The sequence below is a fragment of the Pieris napi genome, chromosome 11 (genome assembly GCF_905475465.1).
Source record: "Pieris napi chromosome 11, ilPieNapi1.2, whole genome shotgun sequence".
In the NCBI taxonomy this organism is placed as follows: Eukaryota; Metazoa; Arthropoda; class Insecta; order Lepidoptera; family Pieridae; genus Pieris; species Pieris napi.
The window spans coordinates 8,509,507-8,532,160 of record NC_062244.1 but is presented as its reverse complement, the minus strand read 5'-3'; the positions used below and the strand labels follow the sequence as shown (position 1 = coordinate 8,532,160).

The following is a 22,654-nucleotide window of genomic DNA, read 5'->3' as shown; positions in this document are numbered from 1 at the left end:
TTTTGCCGGGAAGCAAAATCTGGAGATTTGAATGCGCCATGTGCAATAACCATTTACGACGACGAATTAAAGATATACGAAATTATTGAAGTTATACTTCTTTAGGCGCGTTATGAAAAATTGATGAGAGTGAAATTTTACGATGCGCGCGCACCGTGACACAAAATTAACAGAATGAAGTTGCCCACGGAAGATGCTACGGCATTGGACATAATTTAAAAACAACATTCGAATAATAATAGAATTTATGTTACATTTAATGTAAGAGAATAATAAAAAATATTTATTTATTTAATTTTTCAAATGTAAACTGAACTTTATTGACTATAATGACTCCTTTTCCAGTCTTTGATTATTTAATTGTAATTAATTTATTCACATGCAATCAAAAACTATTTTTAATAATGCCAAAGAAGTATAACTTCTTACGCGCGTACATAAGTACACGCACTCTTCTTTTTATTTATCATGTGTATGTTATAGATTCTTAGTAATAGTATAAAAACGTTAATACACATAAATTCGATACTATTATTCTTACTTTCAGTGAAAAAGTTTTCCATTTATAAATGAACCTTTGTTGCTGTATAAAGTGTATTTTGCCTGGCCGCAGAAATACATCAACCGTGTCAAATCTTCCTGGGGCATCACAGTTCACACTTTCACACGAGTGACATTAGGGAAAACCTTGGAAAGTATTTGGAATCTCTGTCTAATGTTTGTTGGAAATGGAATAAAAATGGATTTGAGTGGATGAAAGTGTAAACAGAAGTCCACTTAACGTCCGCATTTGAGATACTTCCTGATTCGCTATACTAAGCCAACAAGCGAAAAATGGTTTTTATATAAGGTAAATATAAAAACCATCTGGAGTTGATTTCGGATAAGACTTAGACTGTTGAGGTTAAATACATATAGAAAGCTTATTTGCCCTAAAACAGATGCTGGAATGTGTATTGCTTTGTAAAACACTTTTTTGTTTATTTATTGTCAAAGATTAATAAATTTAGTTTGAATTTTATATTAGTGTGCCAAAGTTAAATTACACTTATATTACACGTAAAACGTATATAAACACTTGAAACATTTTTTAATTATTAGTTAGGCGTTGCAGTGTTCTATGTGGCGGCGGTACACACTCCGGCACTACACTCCAAGTATTTTTATTGCCTTAACATTTTACATTAAGTAAGGGTACAAAACACCAACTACCTCGGCAACTACAGTAAAAAATCCTTTAGACTCGAAAGACAAAGAGAAAAATTAATACATTCAATACAAAAACAAAATATATACATATAACATCTATTTTGAATTTGAGTAATTATGCCACCTGCTCGTTTGTTGTCACATAAAAACCTCTTTTACAAATTATCCAAAAAAACATTGAAAAAGCATTTATCTTAACCAGCCACTATTCATTAACAGGAGACACGGCCACAGATAAAAAGCAAAAATCGCAATTCCAAAATTCCCGAACGCGTATCGTCCGCGTAAAGATAAAAGCGCTGCTCTCCGACCCGTCAGCAATTATTTATTTTTTACGTGTGGTGCCTGTTATACACTAAAGCGTTATTCTCAATTCAAATTGTTTATTTGTAATATAAACCTATATATAATCAAAATTAGACCGAACTTCACCACCATAAAAACATTATTAAAACTTTTTCTTCGAACGATTTACTATAATCGCACTCACTCAGGGTGAGACTCAGCGACCCAAAATGTGTATTGGCATCTGAAACTAACATTTTCCACCATTCGCTGACAAATAACTACCCACCAGTTCCTGGCTCTCAGTTTTCTGCTACAGCTGTACGAACTGCAGTAGTAATTATCACCTATTAATTATCCTAATATTAAAATAATAATTACTGGACGCATCTAATGTTTGTGTGTATGAACGCGATAAACTCAAAAACATAACAGGTCATTGTACGGTTTTCACCAATAAGAAGGTTTAGTGTGTAATTTACTATGGGTTTATATAAATTGATTAAAAAGGAATATTATTGTTGTACAGATCGCAAAAATCTTGTAAATACACGAAATGGTTTCGGGAGCAGCTACGGTCGGTGGCTAGTAGAATAAAATATTATAGATAATTATGATTTTCTAAATCAGTCAAAGCATGTTTGAGTATTCGGAAATAAGAGAGCAAAAGAGGCGAGCATTACGTTCAAAGTTACGATAGTTGTAAATAGTATTCCTAACATTATATAAAATATACGTATTCGCCTATCCTTTAGACCAATGCGCAGTAAATTCGACTATACACCGGTATATTAAGGGTTATAATTTTTATTTGATGTGCATTTTCTCATCCCTTGTTATTTATACCTCTTAGATGAGCGTCTATAGTCGATTATTTTATTTATTATATTGAATATTTATTTTTTACACTAGAGAAAAAGTTTAACCTTAACAGTGAGATAAATTAACAGTTACATACAGTTCTTTCTAACTGAATACTGTTCAGTTTTCCGTGATAAGTATTTCAATTATTCTATGTGTTATGTATCGTTTTTGTCTTATATAATGTTACTAATAAATTAAGATCAATGTAAAAATAAAACTATTTATTGGAAACTGTTTTGGAAAAACATAGACATTCAGCTCCGTATAATTAAAATATTTTTTATCTATTACTATCGACCCGCCCCGGCTTCGCACGGGTGCAATGCTGATACTAAATACACTACAGAAAAACTGTGCGGCCGGCCGGTACCGCCGCAAACGCTACGTCCCGCAATTTTTAAATCTGTAATATCTTCGAAAATATTCACTTAAATCATACGGTGTTAAGGGCCATATAGATCTATATTAAATGAACAATGTATTCAAGGTATTTAATTGGTTAAGAATTAATGCTGTATTGGTTAAAATCGCTTCGAAAATTAGCCATTATTTGTCGTAAAAAGTAAATGACAAAAAAAAGTTATTGTGGGTTATCCATAAGAGATAGACATATACCATCACGGACTTTTCTATAGACCTTTTCAATGTGTACAACACTTAGTACATTATTTAGATAAAACTCGTAGGGTTCAGCCTGCGTTTGCAATGTAAGCGGAAAAAATGTAATTATTTACGACATCACATTAGAAACCTCAAAAATAACAGTACTTCTCCACTATTTAATGGATGTTATTATACATATAAACCTTCCTCTAGTTTTAAAGATTTAAGCATACAAAGGGAAATAGGGACAGAGAAAGCGACTTTGTTTTATACTATGTAGTGATGAGTAATTTTTTTAATGCAGCAAGTGTAAGACGCTAAAACACTTCAAATTTAGGTTAGCTATAAGGTATTATGAATACAGAACTACATATTACCAAAATTGCTGACTGCGTAAATGTTGTTAGGAATATTGGACAGAAATCCAATTACCTGTATTTATTTACGAAATCCTTTACTCGTTATCAAGGCAAATGGAAGTTTATGCAAATTGCAATGGAGATACAAAATTCAGTTTCATAGATTTAGGTTACTCAAACAACGAGTTTCACTGCAATCTAAATGCTACGTATTTTTCAAATTGGCTCAATCACAAACTTGCGGCAGTTGAAAATCGTTTGGGAATATACAAAGAAAGCCTATTTGAATGATTCGATGAAATACAAACAGAAATAAACCATATTCTATTAGGATACGATTGAAAATTCCCTAAAATGTATTGGCGCTGAGATAAGACACTTCAGACGAAATTTGTGTTTAGTACAACGCAATACGGACCGAATTTGAATATTGTTAGGTCAAATGCAGTCGATCGGTAGCGCGTTGCCGCTCCAATACTCGGAGTTGAAAGCAAAGAGTCGTTGTTTTCTGGAAGAGACTTAACTGACTGTCCTTTTACGGAAGAATTGTAAAGAGTTTTATCATTTATTTTTAAAACCATTGCAACTTTGGTAATTGTAGGACGGGTAATATATGCATATAAAATATAACAACATATACTTTAAAAAATATAGAAGTACAAAAAGTACTTGTAGTTCATCATAATATTAAATAATGTGTAAAACTAGGCTCATGGTCGTTACAGTACATTACAAATTATACATATTTTAAAACGATGTGTAAGTATACGAAAAATATATATGTGTATTATATTCTAAAACTAAGGCTTAAAAAATTAAATTTTAACAAAAGTTCATCCAAGAGAGATAAAATAGGCAGCACAGAATGAAAATTATTTTAATCTTAATGTTACCGATTACCGAACCCGATTAAGAGATGGATTTAATTTATTTACAAGTATAGATCAGAATTCAAGCAATTAGTTAGTCACTATATTTAAAAACATTCTGCAACAATTATACTTATTTCGTCTCTGAGGCGTATGTATAGGTTATCGAAAGCTGGCGCGTTCACAGTACTCACACTAATGCAATTTCACTATACAGTTGTTTAAAAATATGACTTTTTTGCCAAGCTATATAGAGCGCGAGAGAGACGGACAGTCTTTTCATAATGCATATTCAGTGTGACATCACGCCTCGCGCTTATTCACAGACACTACACAAGCACAAAGTGTAAATGTGTTGAAGCCGCCAGCTTTACCAATATGTCGAATGGCGTTACTGTCTTTAAGTAATCCCACACTTTTTTAGTAACCATTTCTCTGTCTGTATATTAAAATGAAACGTAAAGTTTCGTCTGGAAATTTGCCATCGTAAAATGAGTTTTGACTCGAAAATTGTTTACTAGTCTAGCATCTCTACGGCTTTGTTACCGGAAGTTGGAGAGCGGAACAAACGTTAAACGTTCATATTTCCGTTGATATCAGCTAATGTCCTCCCAGACGCAATCTTGTTTATTATTTACTACGCATTGGCACAATTTTTAGCAACTTTATATTTACTATTATTTACCTACTTCTTTACTAATATTATAACGTTAACGTTCACGAATTGAAAACTATTTTCCTGTAGAAATTAACGCAGCAGTAAGCAGTAATCGTTTTATGTAACAGATATAATATTTAAGGGAAATAATTTTGTTCTCATTCAATATAATTAGAAATTTTAGAAAAAGTTTGGATCTCGACTGTTGTCATTTGTATTTTGCATGAACCCAATAATCAGTCGTTTCGTCAACTGCTCTAATTGAAGTCGAGTTGAGTTGTACTTGCGTAAAGGCAATGTTATACAATTACTAGACACAGCTTCCCAGGGCTGGATCTTTTATTAACATTTTAGAATATAGCTCATATTACTCTGAGATAATATAGCAATGAAATCTGTCGCTATGTTCGTTATAAACATACAAATTGCAGCTAGAGAGCGTTAAGGAAAACGTGTCATGTAATATTCCGTGATAAGATAAGCAATAGTCAGATACGTAGTGTAGGATATAAGAGGACGTAGTGACAAGGATACGAAAGGAAACGCTTAGGCTTTGTTCACATGTAACCCGCGTTAACGCGCGTCAACGCGCGATCAAATTTGAAGAGCGTTCAGATGATGAGCGCTAACGCGCGTTGCGTGAGTACTCGTCAGTCTAGTTCGGTAGAACGTAGAAAATGGACGTGGAAGAGGCTATTATTTTGTGGTTATATTATAAAGAAAAATATAGAAAAGAAAACGTACACATTGGGTTCATCCAATTTTGAAAAAAAAAAATACAAATTATATTATATTTCTTATACAAATTTGCTATATTCCATATTGCTGGCCTTTTTACTACTTCATCGATTAGTAAGTCGATGTCCATATCTTCAATTTCACTCATTTTAAATGCGAGAACAAAATATAATTACGAAAATTAACAAAATTACATGCGATTGCGATGAAAGCGCGCGCTCATCTGAACAGCAAATGGACATTACATTAATATCAAAGCGCGCGTCAACGCGCGATCACCTGCGTCTAGAGACTTTTTCTCTGAGCGCCGCGTTGACGTGCGTTAACGCGCGTTGACGCGCGCTCATGTGAACAGTTGTATGAAAATACCACAATGTCTAGTCGCGCGATTTGAAAACGCGCGTCAAGTTTTTGCCATCAGAACATAGCCTTATGTGGTTTGGCCATGCAGATACGATTAATGTGGATGTGACGAGTAGGCTATACAAGGCAACCGTAGATGGTGAGATTGGGTCGGGTAGACCTCGTTGTACATACCTACCTGGACCAAGTCCAGGACGTATTAGAAAAGGGACAAGTCAAAACTACCCATAATCGACGAGCATCCATGGTGTATGTCATGAAAGTGGATAAAGCGAGAGAGGCATGTCAGTACCGTAGCAAGTGTCCGAAGAGATCCACTTTTTATGGAATCTTGCTGTTGGCCTGTAGGGCCTTTACAGCTCAGCCTGGGCTGTTTTGGCGAGCTTAGCTGGGCCTGCATGGGACTTTTCCCACAACTAGCGCAAGGGCGTCTGCGAGACTCGGACCTCGGCTTGGGCCGTCGCGGGGTGGTGAATCGCCTGAAGGGCAGGACGGAAGCTCACTGGAGTGAGCGAAGTACGAAGTAGAGGTCCACGCCTTCCCCGGCGAAGGCGGTTTTATACCCAAGTCTGATTTTGAATATTAATTGCCGCGCGGGCGGCGTAGAGATCCGTGACCTCTGCAAACCCTTTCGAAAAAAAGGCGTGTATTTATAAATAAATATACAAATATTACCTCTCTGGTATGATTGAATAGTACCGGTGACCCCAGAGCTGGCACTTTCCTGGCTCAATGAATAAGTATCGCAATACAGCGAGGAAATGCTGCCAGCGTTAAAGGTACACTGCCACATGGACCAAACTTTTTAAGTTTGTTTTGATTTTCTTTTTAATTATTTTTAATTATTTCTATTATTACTTTGTAGGTTAAGAAAATTTTAAATACTGTATACTTGATTGTAAATAAAATTTTAATTAATCTATATTAAATAGATATCTCAAAAAGTTCTATGAAAATAGTTATTCTAGAGTTTATTTTTATCTATACATAACATACAGTCGTCAACGCTACGTTTTGCGACTCGTAAAACCTTACGACATCCCGAAACGGCTGTCGTTCAAATATCTATATAGCTTATAAATTTTGAGCGTCTACTAACTTATTTATGATACTTGCTGCTTTCCACTTCGTATTCACATTTTAACGAAAGGTTCTTTGCAAATAATTGATTAAATTTATCAATTAAGGGTCGTTTAAAAATGACAGCAGGATTTTGGACTCCTAACTATTTATACTAATTATATTGATAGGAAATAAAGGATATCTGGGGCAGTCCGATTGCCAAGTCTAGCAAAAAATCCTTTTCTCGTAGCAGTTTAGACCATTTTCGACCTATAACTTCGTAGTGGATTTTTATCCAATTTCTCTAAGTCTAATTTGTAAAAGACTGAATTTGAATTAAAAACATAAATGTAATTAATATGGGAAGTATAAGATGTTGTTAGGCTACCTAATTACGTAATAACTTAACATAGAAGCTAACTTAAGTAGCGACTGAAGCAATTAACCGACTTGATATTACATGGCATTCACAACTTTTTACGGTAGAAGAAATGAGTTGCAATACTTGTTTTTTTACAAGTTCAGCAGCTTAGCGACCTTTGTTGGAACACTTGTCATATAAAGAAAAGCTAATTACTAAGACCTGCTTCAATCATCTTCGTTGTACATAACCATATAGATGTTCAACAGGAACAATTTAATATTATCACACATTTTTACAATCTTCATTAAATTTATGACAGGAAGACTGCAAAAACAGTCAAGAAAGACCCATGGTCAAAGTCAGCTTACATCTATTCATTATATATTTTTTCAAGAACAAAACAGGGTCATCATCTTTTATTTCAACAGTATCAAATACAAAGTGATAAAGCCATCCTTCTCCAGGGCCTCGTTCCAAGTCTTTGATATAGAACATCTTATGAGGGAGAGAGTAAGACATGGTAGCAATTGGAGGTTTATGGTCTCTGTCTACCCCTTTGAAAAAATGGCGTATAAAATATATGACATATGTCTTAATACAGCCAGTTATACTTTTCTACGTAACCTAACCTTAAACCAGAGCGGGATACCGTTAGCTTTCCGTTGTATGCACATTTAATTTTAATCAAGACGCAATTTGTAGTAGCGTGCCCGTGACGTCATCGTACTAACTCATTGTGCTTCTAATGAGTTACCTGCCTTGTTTACCCGACGACTACGGCGAAATTAAATGCTCTTTAACTTCCTTGTGAATATTACGATATAAACTTTATTTTGATGACTTTACGTAAAGTTTATACTTTATCTAGAATATTTTATCGAGTAATTTTGTTGTATAATGAACTATTTAGTAAGTTACGTATCTAGAAACGCAATGTAGAATTCAAAGAAATTATTTCTCATTAAGAAATACATCGTTTCGTGAGGTTATTAATACAATATAAATACTATTTCAGACTGTTAATAATAATTAAATATCCTTCTACAAAGTTTCATGTACTATAAAAATATACTTTTAGGTGAGTGATATCTTAGATGTACCTAAGAAATTTATAATTGATTTGAAGTATATATATTTTCCGTAAAGCCAAAGAAAACCTCAAAGTTAATTTTAAAATGCACAATTAAACAATTTAAACACCATAAATTTTAAAGGCACTCAAAACGAATAACCAAATAACGAGTAACTTTTAAAGACCAATTATTAAAATTTTAAATTATATATTTATAACATGAAAGTAGGAGCATTGTAGACGCTAGAGCGTGCAAGTCTCATTCCTGAGGTCGTAGATTCGAATCCCGTGTTCCAATGGACTCTTCTGTCTAGGTGCTCATTTAATACTCGGCGTGCCTTAGACCCAAAAAGTCAGCGCCATGTGCCCGACCTTGCCTGTTAGAAAAAGCAAATAATCACGAAACAGAGTCAGAGAAAACAAAGGCCATGACTGAAGATTGTAGCGCTTTAAATATGTTGAAATGTGCTACCTTCAAGCATTAGTGCCCTTCGCATGACAATATTTAAATATCTTATAATATCTACAGCGTTGAAATCTTGGTACCGCGCGGTAAAAAAACTCGAATGAAGTTAGAATCACGTCACTATTGATATTCGGAGTAACATGCTGATATTCAAAAACTTAGAGCTAAGTGTGACTTCTGTAGTTCGCGCTTAGTCCCGTTTCTGAGTCTTACAGTCTTCAAGTTAAGTTCTTTCTTAGTTCTAATGAACGCATGGAACGGGGAACCTCTTTTTATAACAATGCATGTGGCACTATTTCTTGATTTAAACACGATTCTGATAATATTATTTTAAATATTTATTTTCCATAAAAAGCTTGACTGAATCTAAAAAATATAGAATAGGTACCTTTACAATTTTTAGTAATTTTTTCAAACGTATGCTAATATAGGAGAAAATAATTTTAAGCTTTTTATGTGTTACGCGAGAATTGAATATTATTTTTACAATGAATTATCTAAATATTTGGAAAATATACCTTTATACTAACCTTCATTTTAAAAGCGTTCTATACCCCCAAGGGTATTTAAGTTATCAATCAATAAACCTCATTTTCGTCTTTTAAAAAGGCCGGCGAAACAATTATTGTTTCGGGTTGGTAGGCAAAAACTGAAATGTTTCTCATGCTCCATTCCGGAGTTGCGGGATTTCAAAGAAAGTTTAAACCCTACACCGAAACATACAAATAAGTATGAGAACTTACATACAATAGCAACAATACTATGCAAATAATAAATATAAATTTAATTGAGTAATATACCGTCAATACATTCTGTAAGAAATATTTAAGACACGACTAAAAAGCGTAAATTGTTTTAAGTTAGTCTTCATTCGGAATAATTCAATTAAATAAGTCTATTACGTTTGACTTCAATCGCAATAAGGCTATCAAAGTTTGCGTAGGTTCAAATACTTGGAGGTGAAAAACTAGTCGGAGTGCTCCGAACCAAACAATAATATTATATTATATAATATGTAATATTATTTTTATATCATTTATAAGGAATTTGTTTAAATAATTCACAGTAGAACTCGGCGCTTAATGATATCCGATTATATCCGCGTTTTAAAATCAAAAACCCAACAAATAATCCGGTAATCCCATCAAAAGTAATAAAAACGGACAAAAACGTCGATCGTTCGTTCATTCGCAATTCATTTCGTTCATTCATTCATTCATTCATGATTTATTCGCCGTAATGCCGATATATGAGGCGATCGGCCGCCGCTATAAAATTTAAGCCCAGTCGCGCGGGAGGCCAATTTTCGCGCGAATGCTTCACGGTTGTTATTTTTCTACGGAATGAAAACTGAAATGTACACCATATGCTAAAATAAAGCTACAACGTCAACAATTAATTATATATTAACGTTGGGAGTGCTGTTGTAATGTTTTCGTTGTATTATTTTCTTGTCTGAAAAACTATAGTAATACATAAAAATCATAATTATATATTAAGTAAATAGACACACATACATATGCACAGACACCAATACAAAAGTATTTAGTAGGTCGTTCAAAGCAATTCTTTGATAATTATTATATTTTGGTTTAATTTGTATAAATCTGTTGGCTACCTAAATAAAATAAATAATTCATGGCATAAACATTGTTTCCTTTAAGATGTGAATTAAGACAAACTTTGGCCGTAACGGGATTTAACATCAAGTTTGGTGTTAAAATAGTATTAGCTTTAAATAGCTTACACCGAGTTAATTCTTAAAAGGCAGGTCGTGACATAAAAGTTTTCTGCACAACTTTGATACACCTTTTGAATTAGAAATCGATTTCCACCCCGTACTAGTATAGCTCATATTTTTCCTTTTTTCATATTTAGCTACGCAATTAGCATTTATTGGTACTAGAGCTTTTATATTGATTTAAGTTAGATTAATATTATTAATAAATAATTTAATTTCCTTTTAATTAGATATTTTGATTGAGCGTTTTTGTAAATATGTATTATGAATATTAAAAAAAACAACTTTTAAGCCAAATAAAGGATTTATTGGGTTTTTTGTAATTGGACCTCAGCAACAATAATTTGTTTGGTAGATTTGAGTTTCAATTTTTTGTCGATTTTTATATATTTAATCATAAAAGTATTATCATTATTATGTATGTTCCTTTTTTAATAGTTTTTTATAATTTTATTTGCGTAATTTGACGCAGCCGATGGCCACATCTAATGTTCAATCTCTTTGTATCGCTTGGTTAGAGACACTTGCAGTAATTGTTTTAATATTTCTCAATTTTGATTGTAGTATCTTTTAACTGCAGAATCTTATATCGTGAGTGTTTTGTGCTTATATATATACAACATTTATATACATATAACATAATTAGTCACAATCTCCGCTGAAGCACTGTCAAATATGCCAATGTTGAAATATAAAAAATGATTTGACAGCTCTAGAAAGCATTATTATCTTTGAGTGACGTTCTTGAAAACGGACCTAAGGCGAATGCTACACGCTCGATATTTATCGTGATATTTATCTTGTATTTTTTTAGTATACTACACACTCGATACGAATCGCGTCAGTACGACGGTAAATTTCATTGAGTACACTCGTACGTTTCGTGTTATAATAATGAGTAACAATATTAAGAAAGCTTGCGTTGCTATTATATTAGCGATAGCATTGAAAAAACGTATAAAGCGAAAGAAATGGGCGAAACATTGGTTTCAAGATAGAGAAAAATATACACATCTGAATTTATTAAATCAAATTACCCTATCAATCGGCTTTTCATTTTTATTCAAAAATTTCAGCATATGAAATACCCAAGACTTTGGATTGTATACATTTTCAGCTGCAGCACCCGATCGCTTCGAATCTGTAATTTTTTTTAATTCTTTTCTATAGTTCGATTTTAATGAATTGATCTTGGCAATCACGTCTTTAGCTGTCGCGCCTGGTTTAATTTTCTTAAAAATTTGAAGCAGCTGCTCATACGCATTCGCCCTTTTCACTTTATTAATTATGTTTGCATTTGAGCTGTCCCATATCTCAGGTAGTGTTTCTAATACAAGTATAAATTCTTTCATTAAAAGTGTTTTTGGTCGTTTGTTTGAAGTGCGCTGGGCGCCGACTCAATATGCGCGTCCTCTTCCATCACTGGCAGAATTAATTGTGACGCGATAAATATCGACCAGAGACTAGACGCTCGATATTTATCGACGATAATTGATACGGATCGTGGATTTTTAGATTTCTAGAAATCCAGCGATCCGTATCACGTATCGTGATACGCCTGTACTACACATCGTGATTCTGGATCACGATCCAAATATCATGATAAATATCGAGCGTGTAGCATTCGCCTAAGATATTCCTTTGTTTTTTCGTCTAATTCAGGTTAGGATGCTGAGAAATGTATTGAGGGCTTAATATTTAGTTAGAACACATTGTTTATCAACAGCACCGAACTGATGAACTTATTAGATATGTAAGTAAGCAAGTAATAGTTTTTTGCGCCATTTGCATTTTATACTTCGTGCACAGTTTGTGGTTATAGACTGAAAATATTAAATGATGACATATAGAAAGTATGAAATAATTCGAGTATTAATCCCTTTTTCGCTACATAAATTAGTATCCGACCACCGCGGTTGCCACACGTCGTAAAATTCGGCACTATTTAAATTATTAAACTGTAAACAATAATTATGAAAATGCCGTTTATTTACGACTTCACTGAGGATTATAGTTGACAGATGGGCACTTCGCTGTTTCATAACTTTTATAAAGGCTTAATTGTTATTTACTATGTGTGGTTTGGTGACGCAGCTGGTATTGGGTACAACGGAGTTTCGACTTGGCAACACAAAAATGCATCTACCCCGTACCCTATTAGCGTTACCACGAATAAAACACAAAAAACGGGAATACACGTTATACAACTTCTTATAAAAGCCATTTAACTGAAGTTTGCAATAAGTCAGGTATATATAAGTTCTGGTTCGGGTTATTTATCGGTACCTAAACTGAATAGTATTTTTTACGACCACTTATTCATTGGAAAGGGCTAATTTTCCTTTTATGAGTATTGAACAGGTCATATCAATTGAAGCGTAGTGGACTTTGTTCCAGTTTCCACGATGGAAGTGGAGGCCGTGGTGGGGAGGACGGGGTCGTTGCCCTGCGACATCGAGCCGGACTCCCACGAGGACAGGGTCTACATGGTGCTCTGGTTTCGACACGCCGGTGGCAAACCGTTATACAGGTTAGTTGTCTATAGCATGCATTTTAGAGGGCTGAAACCCTTTAAGTTAAAGAGGAGACGGAGAAGAAGACCAGTCGATGACCACGCTGTATGCGTCTGGGGCCATTGGTAGAATTCGAAAACGAACGAGCCCACACCCATAACTATTAAAACTTTTATTAGGTTATTAACTAGCACCAAGCATCATATACCTGTTTTGTTTGGTGGTATGGACGTCAACATATTTCCACCTTTGCTATTAAAAAGAGTTGTTTAGAGGTTCCACAATAGTCTTATTAACAACTTTAGATCGCTTATCCAAGACTTAGCTTCCTAAAGCGTCCCTGACACGATCTTAGCGGCATTGATTTATTTTTACCCTTTCGGCAGTACGGGCCGGCACTAGGCTAAGACAATTTTAACTTCCGCAGAGAATTTATTCACCGTAATCAAGGGAAACCTGAAATCGAAAATCTTACTAAAATATATATGAAGGCATGGATTCATTCAATGGAAGTTACCTTCTCCATATAAATGTTTTTCTTTAGTGCATCACAACTGATGTTCAATGGGATTTTGGGTAAAGGGAGTCTCAATAAGTATCACTGCTATATTTTTTTTATTTAACAGGGGGCAAACAGGTAGGATGTTCTCCTGATGTTAGGTGCTATCCATAGACACTCACATTTCCAGAGGGTTCGCAAGTGCGGCCTTATAAGAACTGGTACGCTCTTTTCTTGGAAGCGCCCTTGGAGTCAAATTGATTCTGAAATACATCGGTGGGCAATTCCACATAGTGGTGGTGCGACGCAAAAAGTGTCTCAAAAATGCTCATTAATGAAACGATAGACGTCGATGTGATACGGTTGAGTTTCGTATTTTCCCTCGACGTCCAATGATAAAACTCTGCTGTATTAACACGAATACTATCCGTGGTCCCCACATCTCTACGCAACGCGAAAGACTATATGTACAGCTAAAGAATCATTCTTCTCTAAGACTGTTCCGCAGGTGACGTTTTAATTAGGCGCGTTAGTTTCTATCTATATATCTATCTAGGTTTAGGTTTAAAGACTTTATTTCTCAAAAAAGACAATAAATGTCACTTATATGAGAATAATACTCTAGATAACATAACATTGTAGACGTTCTTAAAATAATCACAATAAAATATAGCCGTACATGCAATAAATTTAAAAATAAAAGTAAACAAAGAAATATGAATTAAAAGTAATTATAAGAAATGAATTTAAAAGTAATTTTGTTTAACATATTCACTTAGCTTCGATTTGAATGAATTGATAGAAGTAATATTTTTTATATCTGTGGGTAGTTTATTATACAGCTGTGCGCCTTCGTAGGTAAACATTTTTTTGCCGTAGTTTGTACGTACTTTAGGTAATGCAAGATAACTCGTTCGACGCATACTTCGTACACGTGGCGGTTTAGAGATATATCTATCTTATTTAAATAACGATGACAGATACATTTATTTCCAACAATCAAATATACAGTATTTACAATTTCTTAACCTACATAGTGATAATAAAAATAATTAAAAATTAATAAAAAGAAAATTAAAACCAGCTCTGGGGTCACCGTTACCCACGTTATATACCACTAGCAACTGTGCACTTGAACCCCACGGCCCAAAAGTTTCTACTCCAAAGGGTACAAAATCGAAGTTGGAGGTATAACAACTAAGAAATATTTGACGTAAATAGTAAAAAAACAGAACTGTTAATGATGTTACAAGTAAGAATTTACGGTAATTAAGGCACGTTTTACAAGTCTATACAGAAATTAGTGAGGGCAAAAGGGGGGTGTATACACAATAACAATTAATCACAATTCGATTAACGATAACATCATTAATTATACGATCATTCGAACATAAAATCGATGGCCGAGTTTATATTTGCGAGGAACTTTAGAGTTTATTGTTCATAGTTTATTAACGTGATTTTAATTAAACTAATGTGTGTTTACAAAGTAAAATAAAGTCCTGTATGTAAAGTAATTAAAAAATAAATCAGGGGCGCTACAACCTTTTTTAGGTCTGGGCCTCAGAATTCTGTATCGGTTTCATGATCATTTGTTGTTATTAGGTGATTAGCCTCCTCTGCCTGACACACGCCGTCGACTTTTTGGTTCTAAGGGAAGCCGCTTTCCTCACGATATTTACCTTCACCGTTCGAGCAAATGTTAAACGCGCACATAGAAAGAATGTACATTACACTGCACCACAGGTAGCACCCGTTCACGAGTATGACGCATGGCCAGCCATCGGCCCCCTCGCCATATTTTAGGGATAGAGACAACCCACCGCGGACGCATGGACGCCGCCACAAGCAATACAACTACTTAGTATATATATGTTAACGTAAAATTGTAAAAACCGTTAGATTGTAATCTATCTCGCGAGATTATAAACTGTCGAAAGATTGTGAACCTCAGCGTACTGCTTACAATTTAACGTATTATTATTCGGTAGATTGTACTACACTAACTTAGTTATCATTCAAACTTCTTTGGTCAATTACAAATTAATTTTACTGCCCAACAATTTCATATAACTACCGAATAATAATACCTTAAATTGTTAGCAGTTCGTTGAGGTTCACAATCTTTCGACAGTTTACAATCTCGCGAGATATATTACAATCTAACGGTGTTTACAATTTTACGGTGACATATATAAAGGCTTCACTTGAATGTATAATAATATTTATTTGCTTCTGAATCATACATAATATTCAATCTATGCATTCTATATGTACATTAAAAAGTCGTTTACCCTCAATAGATTTTTTTAGTCCTACAAGTATAATAGATATTATTAAATACTTCATTGGAATCTTGTACTATATACTCGTATATGATGACTTGTAGTAATACAGCTGTCCAATGTATGGCTATGACAAGTATTCCCATAATTTGTTAGACGAAATTTAAAGAAATAATGTTGGACAAATGCTTAAGAGATATCATTCATCAAAATTTGTTAAAATAAATAAGTTTTTCATATTTGTAAGGTACTTAATGCCTCTGATGACTACGGTATTAATAACGGTAATAATCTCCTTGCCTTAAAAAGATCCAAAAATAATATTAAGATACTTAAGAATTTATTGATATCGGCAAAGTTCACATCATAAGAAAATCATATAAAATTTACAATAATTCCCAAAGACCCTCATGAGAAAATTGAAAGTAATTTCTGTTGAGGCAAACCTTGAAAGGTAAGCGTAGTATATTGCGGCGAAGGTAAAAAACTTTGATCTCGCGAATATTCGCTATTAAGGAGCGGCCGTCTCGATGTCGTGTGTACACATCGTTAGCTGTAGGGCTGCCGCAAACTAAATGATAATACAATTAAGGCGTACTTCCAGGGTTTTCCAGTTTAATATGGATATCCTTAAAAAAATTGTACGTTTGAAAAATGAAATGATAGCTATATTAAGATTGTGTATTTTAATTCCCGTGATCTTCACAGATAAGTTGTGTATAATTATCAATTGTAATAAACTAAATTATGACTTCTTTCCTAGCCACTTATCATGGATTGTCATGTAGTGTCGAGCATAATACATGAAGTACTGTTCTCACCCAACGAATTTCATCGCATCCAACGCAGGGCGGCTTGAACCGTCGTTGACCCTTTTTCCCATCGCTTGACCAACAAGCCTCCTTTGGCTTTACGCAGAGATGTTGGTCCCTTCAGGATCTTCTACCACATTTATCATGGTATGTGCTTAAATAATTGTTCGGACTAATACCTGCGGCTGAACTCCATCATCGGACGTCGAGGCAGAAATTTGAAATTCCATTATTTCCACCTCGACGCCTGGTGTTTTACCACACAGTGCGTTTTGAGGCACTTTCTGCCGTTAACCACTTTATTGTTGAACCAGCTATCAAGAATATTCTTAATCAAATTATGCGAATCTTAAAGTAAGGTGGGGAAGCAACTTAAAATATCAGAGAACTATAGCTAGAGACACTGATGTCCAGAGCCATAGTTAACTAAAAAGGACTAGTAAACGTTTGTCCCAAGTTCCAAAAGAAGATGTTGAAATTTGCAATTCACAAAATCGACGACTTAATTTACAAAGGCTTATAGCGCCACTGGTTGCTGTACGAAAAAAAAATATATTTATTAAAATATATTTATTTTATTAAATGGCAACCCTACCGGGGTTAACGAAGCGCTCCACAAAATGGATTATCGACAGCCAGCGACACACGCTCGACAAATGATCGGCTCTCGAGGAGCATGTTAAACCGCCACATATATCCTATCATTTAATCTAATTATTCTTTTGCTAAGGGCTAATTTGAATACACTCGTTATCAGAGAAAGTAGTTTATGACACTTTATTGACGTCAATCCGGTCGTTGTGAGGGTCAAAAGTGAGGAAAGCTTGTTTGTGCGTTTAAAGTAAAACAATGATAATATCTATACTATCTTCTGGGCGTGTTCGTGATGAAACTCCTCCTAACCTTGATCGATTTTGATAAATGTTTTTGTGTATTCAAATGGATTTGAAAAATGTGATTTACAATTATATGATTTTTCTTTAAGATAACAGGACGCCTGTCTAGTTATAACTATACCATGGCTGCCAGGGATCGGACCGGACATTACCCTAACACACAGTAGGATTTTTAATAATATCTGAAATTCTGTTTTCAAATATATTAAACGAAGAATATGTCGCCACATAAACGTTGATTATAAATTATGACAATACTAAGTTATTTGTACTGTAAAATAAATTCAAAACTTGATATACACTTTGCAAATATGAAATAGATTTTGCTTGAAATTTACTAACTTGTAATTGTCATACGTGATACTCGTTGAATATAAATTGTTGCTGTGTCAGCATTTTAGGACCGCTACAAATGCCACGTAGCGCTTAGGCCGTTTATGCACGAGTACATTTATGTCACACGCATGTAAATGTGTGTACATCATTTTCGATGCCATAATTTATCTTTTTTTTAATATTCATGAACTTCAGCGGCAGTCCTGATGACTCCTACAATAAAGAGCCGTTCTTTAAAAAAAAAGTGTCTAACGATCTATCATTAGAGATGATAATATATACGCCATCAGAAACATATTTTGTAAAAAAAACAAGTCTCGCAACGCAGATCATCTACCGTAAAAAGTTGTGAGATATATATAATTCCAAGTCGGTCAATTTATTATCCCTACTAAAGGGACCTTCTGTCTTATGGTAACGTAATTAGCTAACCTTATAACATCTTATAGTGACCATATCAATTTAACAAATGAGATCACTCAATATAAAACTTAACTCACATTTAGTAAATTAATCAATCAAAATACGTTTATTCAGTCTAGGTGCGTCTTAGGCCATGCTTATGAATGTCAATGATGCCTTGTTCTGAGAACAACGGACAAGAAACTCAGCAAGTTCTTCCCTCGTAATGAGTTGAGAATCCAGTAAAAGATCGTAGCTTCTGCTTGGATCAATTCTTATATTTAAGATTGCTTAAGTAACTCTGAATTAACAATTAATACGTCTGTAAAACTGTAGACAAGAGTTAGACTATTTCTGTGTATCTGTAATGTGATAACCACAAAAAGTATTAATCGGAGGTCAAATCTGGGACTTTAGGATTAATTAAACAAGCGCTTGTCTGGTCTTAATATGTTATTATAAACTAATAAATTCAAAATACATAAACATTTTTCTGTGTATATCGCCTACGTAAAAATGTAAATAAAGCGAATCTACTGTATCAACTATCAAAGGGAACAGAAATTGCTTGGACAAAAGCTACCGTGTATTTAATTTCGTAATATTGTTACTGAATAAAAATAGTACAAAGCTTTGTTAATATTTCTCAATTCAAAGATCGAATATAAATAATGTTTTAACTCTTAGTAACACTATTAATACTAATAGTTTACTTCGTTCTAAGTCTAAACGGCTGAGTGATACTTCGCTTGACCACTGTCAGGTATCTTATTTCAAATAGAAAGAATGATCTTGAAATTAGATAAATTTGATCAGGTATAGTGGACTGAGTAAGGCTGATCACTTAATTTGACAGCATCTTAAAACAAATAATAGTCTCCTTTTTGGGGACAAACGGGCAAGATGCTCTTCTGTTACTAAGCGATGGACACTCACACTGCCAGAAGGCTAGCAAGTGCGTTGCTGACCTTTTAAGAATTGGTACGCTCTTTTATTGAAGCACCTTACAGTCTTATATAAATCTCATAGTATTAAAGTACCTTAGCAACAGAGATCCAAATTATTAAATACACTTTAAGACAAATAAATAAATATGTTTACACAGAATACATTTATAATATTCAAATAATATTACATTCTCAAAAACCACTTTGCTTTGAAGTAATAATTTGAATTCGGAATATTTTTTTTTAAATATTGGTTATGGAACTAGTATAGAAGTAGAACGCCGGCTGTATATCTTTCTATGTCGGCAATTAACACTTGCTCATATGCTGAAAATTGTTCGCCGTGTGTTACGCAGATAGACAGATCTACATGGCTAAACTGAAAAAAAAAACAAATTAATAGAACTCAATTCGAGTCACATTTTTTGTAACGTTGAAAAATATGAAAACAAAACTTGTCAAAACGTGTACCAACTGTCGCGTGGAAAATCGATGAAAATTGGACAGAATTCAACTAAAAATTCTTGCAAAAAAATTCAGTTTTATCCATGTCACAATTCTAGTAACCGATTTAATTAAGAACAAATACCAATTTTGAATGAAAAATTATCTGTTCAATAGCCTTAAGTGGCTAATTTCGTACTTTAATTCTACATCCTGGGTTCAAGTTCTTCGAAAAAAATTATTTAATTAACGTATCATTTTCATAGACATTTTTTGACGTAACCCACATAAATCGCTAGTACCAGATCCTTCCACTTGACCGTTCAACGAAGAGCGGTACGAATCGTCGACGATCAGTCACTTACCAAGCGATTTGATCCCTTGGCGTTGCATAGAGATCTCTGAATCTTCTACTGCATTTACGATGGAAAGTGTTTAGAGGAGTTGTTCGGTATTTTACCTGCTGGGAATTGAACATCGATCGTCCGATTTCCGACGATTCGTTCCACAACTGAGCGTTTTTAAGGCAGTTTTAGCCGTACACCATCATGTGGATCCAGCCAGCCACGAGTTCCTTCAAGAAAAGTGCGTACCTATTCTTAACCGGCAACCCCCTTGCGATTCTTCTGGCAATGTGAGTGTCCCTGGTTACACTTAACACAGTGTCACTTAATAACCGGTGAGCCTGAGATGTATAAAAAAAGTGCAGCGACGCAAATACGTGATTATAGACGAAGTATATTCAATTGGCTTGTACTACTTTAATTATCAAATAATTTACTGCTAAAATCATAATTCCTAAATCCAATTGATGAAGAATTTCATTAGAGACATTTACTAAATATACCAGACTTATAATATTTTGAAAACTATCTCTACGATGTTTTACTGGTCCTTGCGCATCGCTAATCATATCTTTCTATATTTTGTCTATGGAATTAAACAAATTGCTTGCTATCGTGAATGACACCAATCAATGTAAAAGCCGGCGTCACATAAATCACGTCTCGAACGGTATCGATCGCATTCAACATCAATTAGTATTGCAATTTCTGGAGTTAAATGGCTTCGAGTAAGCTGCTCTTAGAAGCCAACTATAATAGGATGTTTGCTTGGAATTCAAGTAATTGTACTATGTTCGCAAAGGGTCAATAGTTTTCCTACGATATCAAGAAGAGGGAGTTCAAATGGGAAAGTATTACCCTAGTGCAATACTACTTGTTATCGTCACGATGACTCATTTGCTCTTTGGACCTATGGAATTACCTTGGTTAATGGACAGATGGATTTTCTTAATATGATTTCACTCTTGATAAACAGTTATATAATTATGGACAATTTTCCCTAAGTAGTGTCTACTGGTGAAGTTGTCTACTGGCGTACAACAACAACAACAACAAATACAATTTTTTTGTGTGATAAGAGTAGCAAAGATTTATTTCATAAATATGATACGGGTTTAACATGTTACCGTTAACTTTGGCTTTTTTAAGAAAAGAGCGTACCAATTCTTAAAACACAAACAAACACAAACGTAAAATAAATTAATTTGATACGCGTACTATTCTTATAGAAGTTGTTGCAATATTACTGCTTTGCAGTTGAAAATCGTTAATAAATTAAAGCTTTTTTATGTTCCTTGTATTGTAATCTGCTTATAATATGTTTTTTCTTGTGTTCGCCTATAGTTAGTATATTTATGTTTATTTTAGTTTGATAAAAAAATTTTAACCGTGAACCAATTTAAGCAAATTTCACTAATTATGTTTTCCTTGCATTTCTTTTTATATACCCTCCATTTGTGATTTGTCTGTTTTCTTTTTGAATAAATAAATAAATATCACAACCAGGATCTATTAAATATGCTTCTTCTATCTACTTCCTCACTAGCCTGACTGGTATATTCGACATAACCTGCTGATTACCGGCGTCTTCAAGCATCTATATTGGTGTGTTCCACAACTTAGACACTTATGTCAAACATGTGTCCACTAACCCATTGGATTTCCCATACACAACGTAAACGGGTGTCCGTCCGTTAAACACAGATTGTACTCACGGAGGCCGCTCAAGCGTTACGATCCACACACGATATTGAAATTTCATCGAAGCACCGACCGGGACAAGTGTCTCAATGGTTCGTTACCTGCATTATGCTGTATGTCATAAGCTGTAGCGATAACATATTATTGCAACATATTATTAGTGTTTTTAAATGCATTTGTACTGCAAAGTTACGATGCTTAAAGTAATACCGTTTTATACTTATTCATAAAAATAAATCAGTCTAAACTAAACAGCACTATTCTTTTCAAAGGACCATTCCGCCTCTTTCTGGCAAATTATGTTTACGTTGTGATGAACAGAGACAGATTGAGTTAATTTATTTTTTGTCAATACAGATAACTTTAATTCAAATATATAAAATACAGATTAAAATATTAGGCATTTCAGTTTTTAAAAAAAGTAAAGTAAGCGTAATTTTAATATCTGTGTTGCCTAAGAGCTATAATATGTAATTATATTTTTATTTATAGTATTTAGCTTTTGTGTATTTTTTTTATCTGTGTGACATGTCCTATATCAATTAGTACACTACAACTGTCTCGTCGCGCCATCGTCGCGTCGCTGTCCCGCCCCGTTCGCTGTTTGACCAAACCTTAAAAGCTATATCCTACTTATGATAGCTTAGGTTCAACACACATATTTTTTTTTCTTCTATCAAGTATACAAAAAAGAGTGCGTTTTTACTTAAATTGCAATCTAGCCTTATGCCTAATAAGAAATATTATGTTGACTTAATTTTCTACAGTACTAATAAATAGCTGTTCTAAAACGTTTTGACACTATGTTCGGTGGACACACGT

General features: G+C 34.0%; 1 protein-coding gene across 2 annotated transcripts in view; it reads left to right on the top strand.

Annotated features, from left to right (window-relative positions):
• LOC125053982 (B-cell receptor CD22-like) overlaps nt 1-22,654 on the top strand; it is a 106,426-nt gene that overhangs the window by 35,409 nt on the left and 48,363 nt on the right. For both annotated transcript variants that reach the window (XM_047655627.1, XM_047655626.1), the window contains exon 3: nt 13,036-13,183. In XM_047655627.1, coding sequence (XP_047511583.1) covers nt 13,036-13,183 — 148 coding nt within the window. The remainder of the gene's footprint in view (nt 1-13,035; nt 13,184-22,654) is intronic.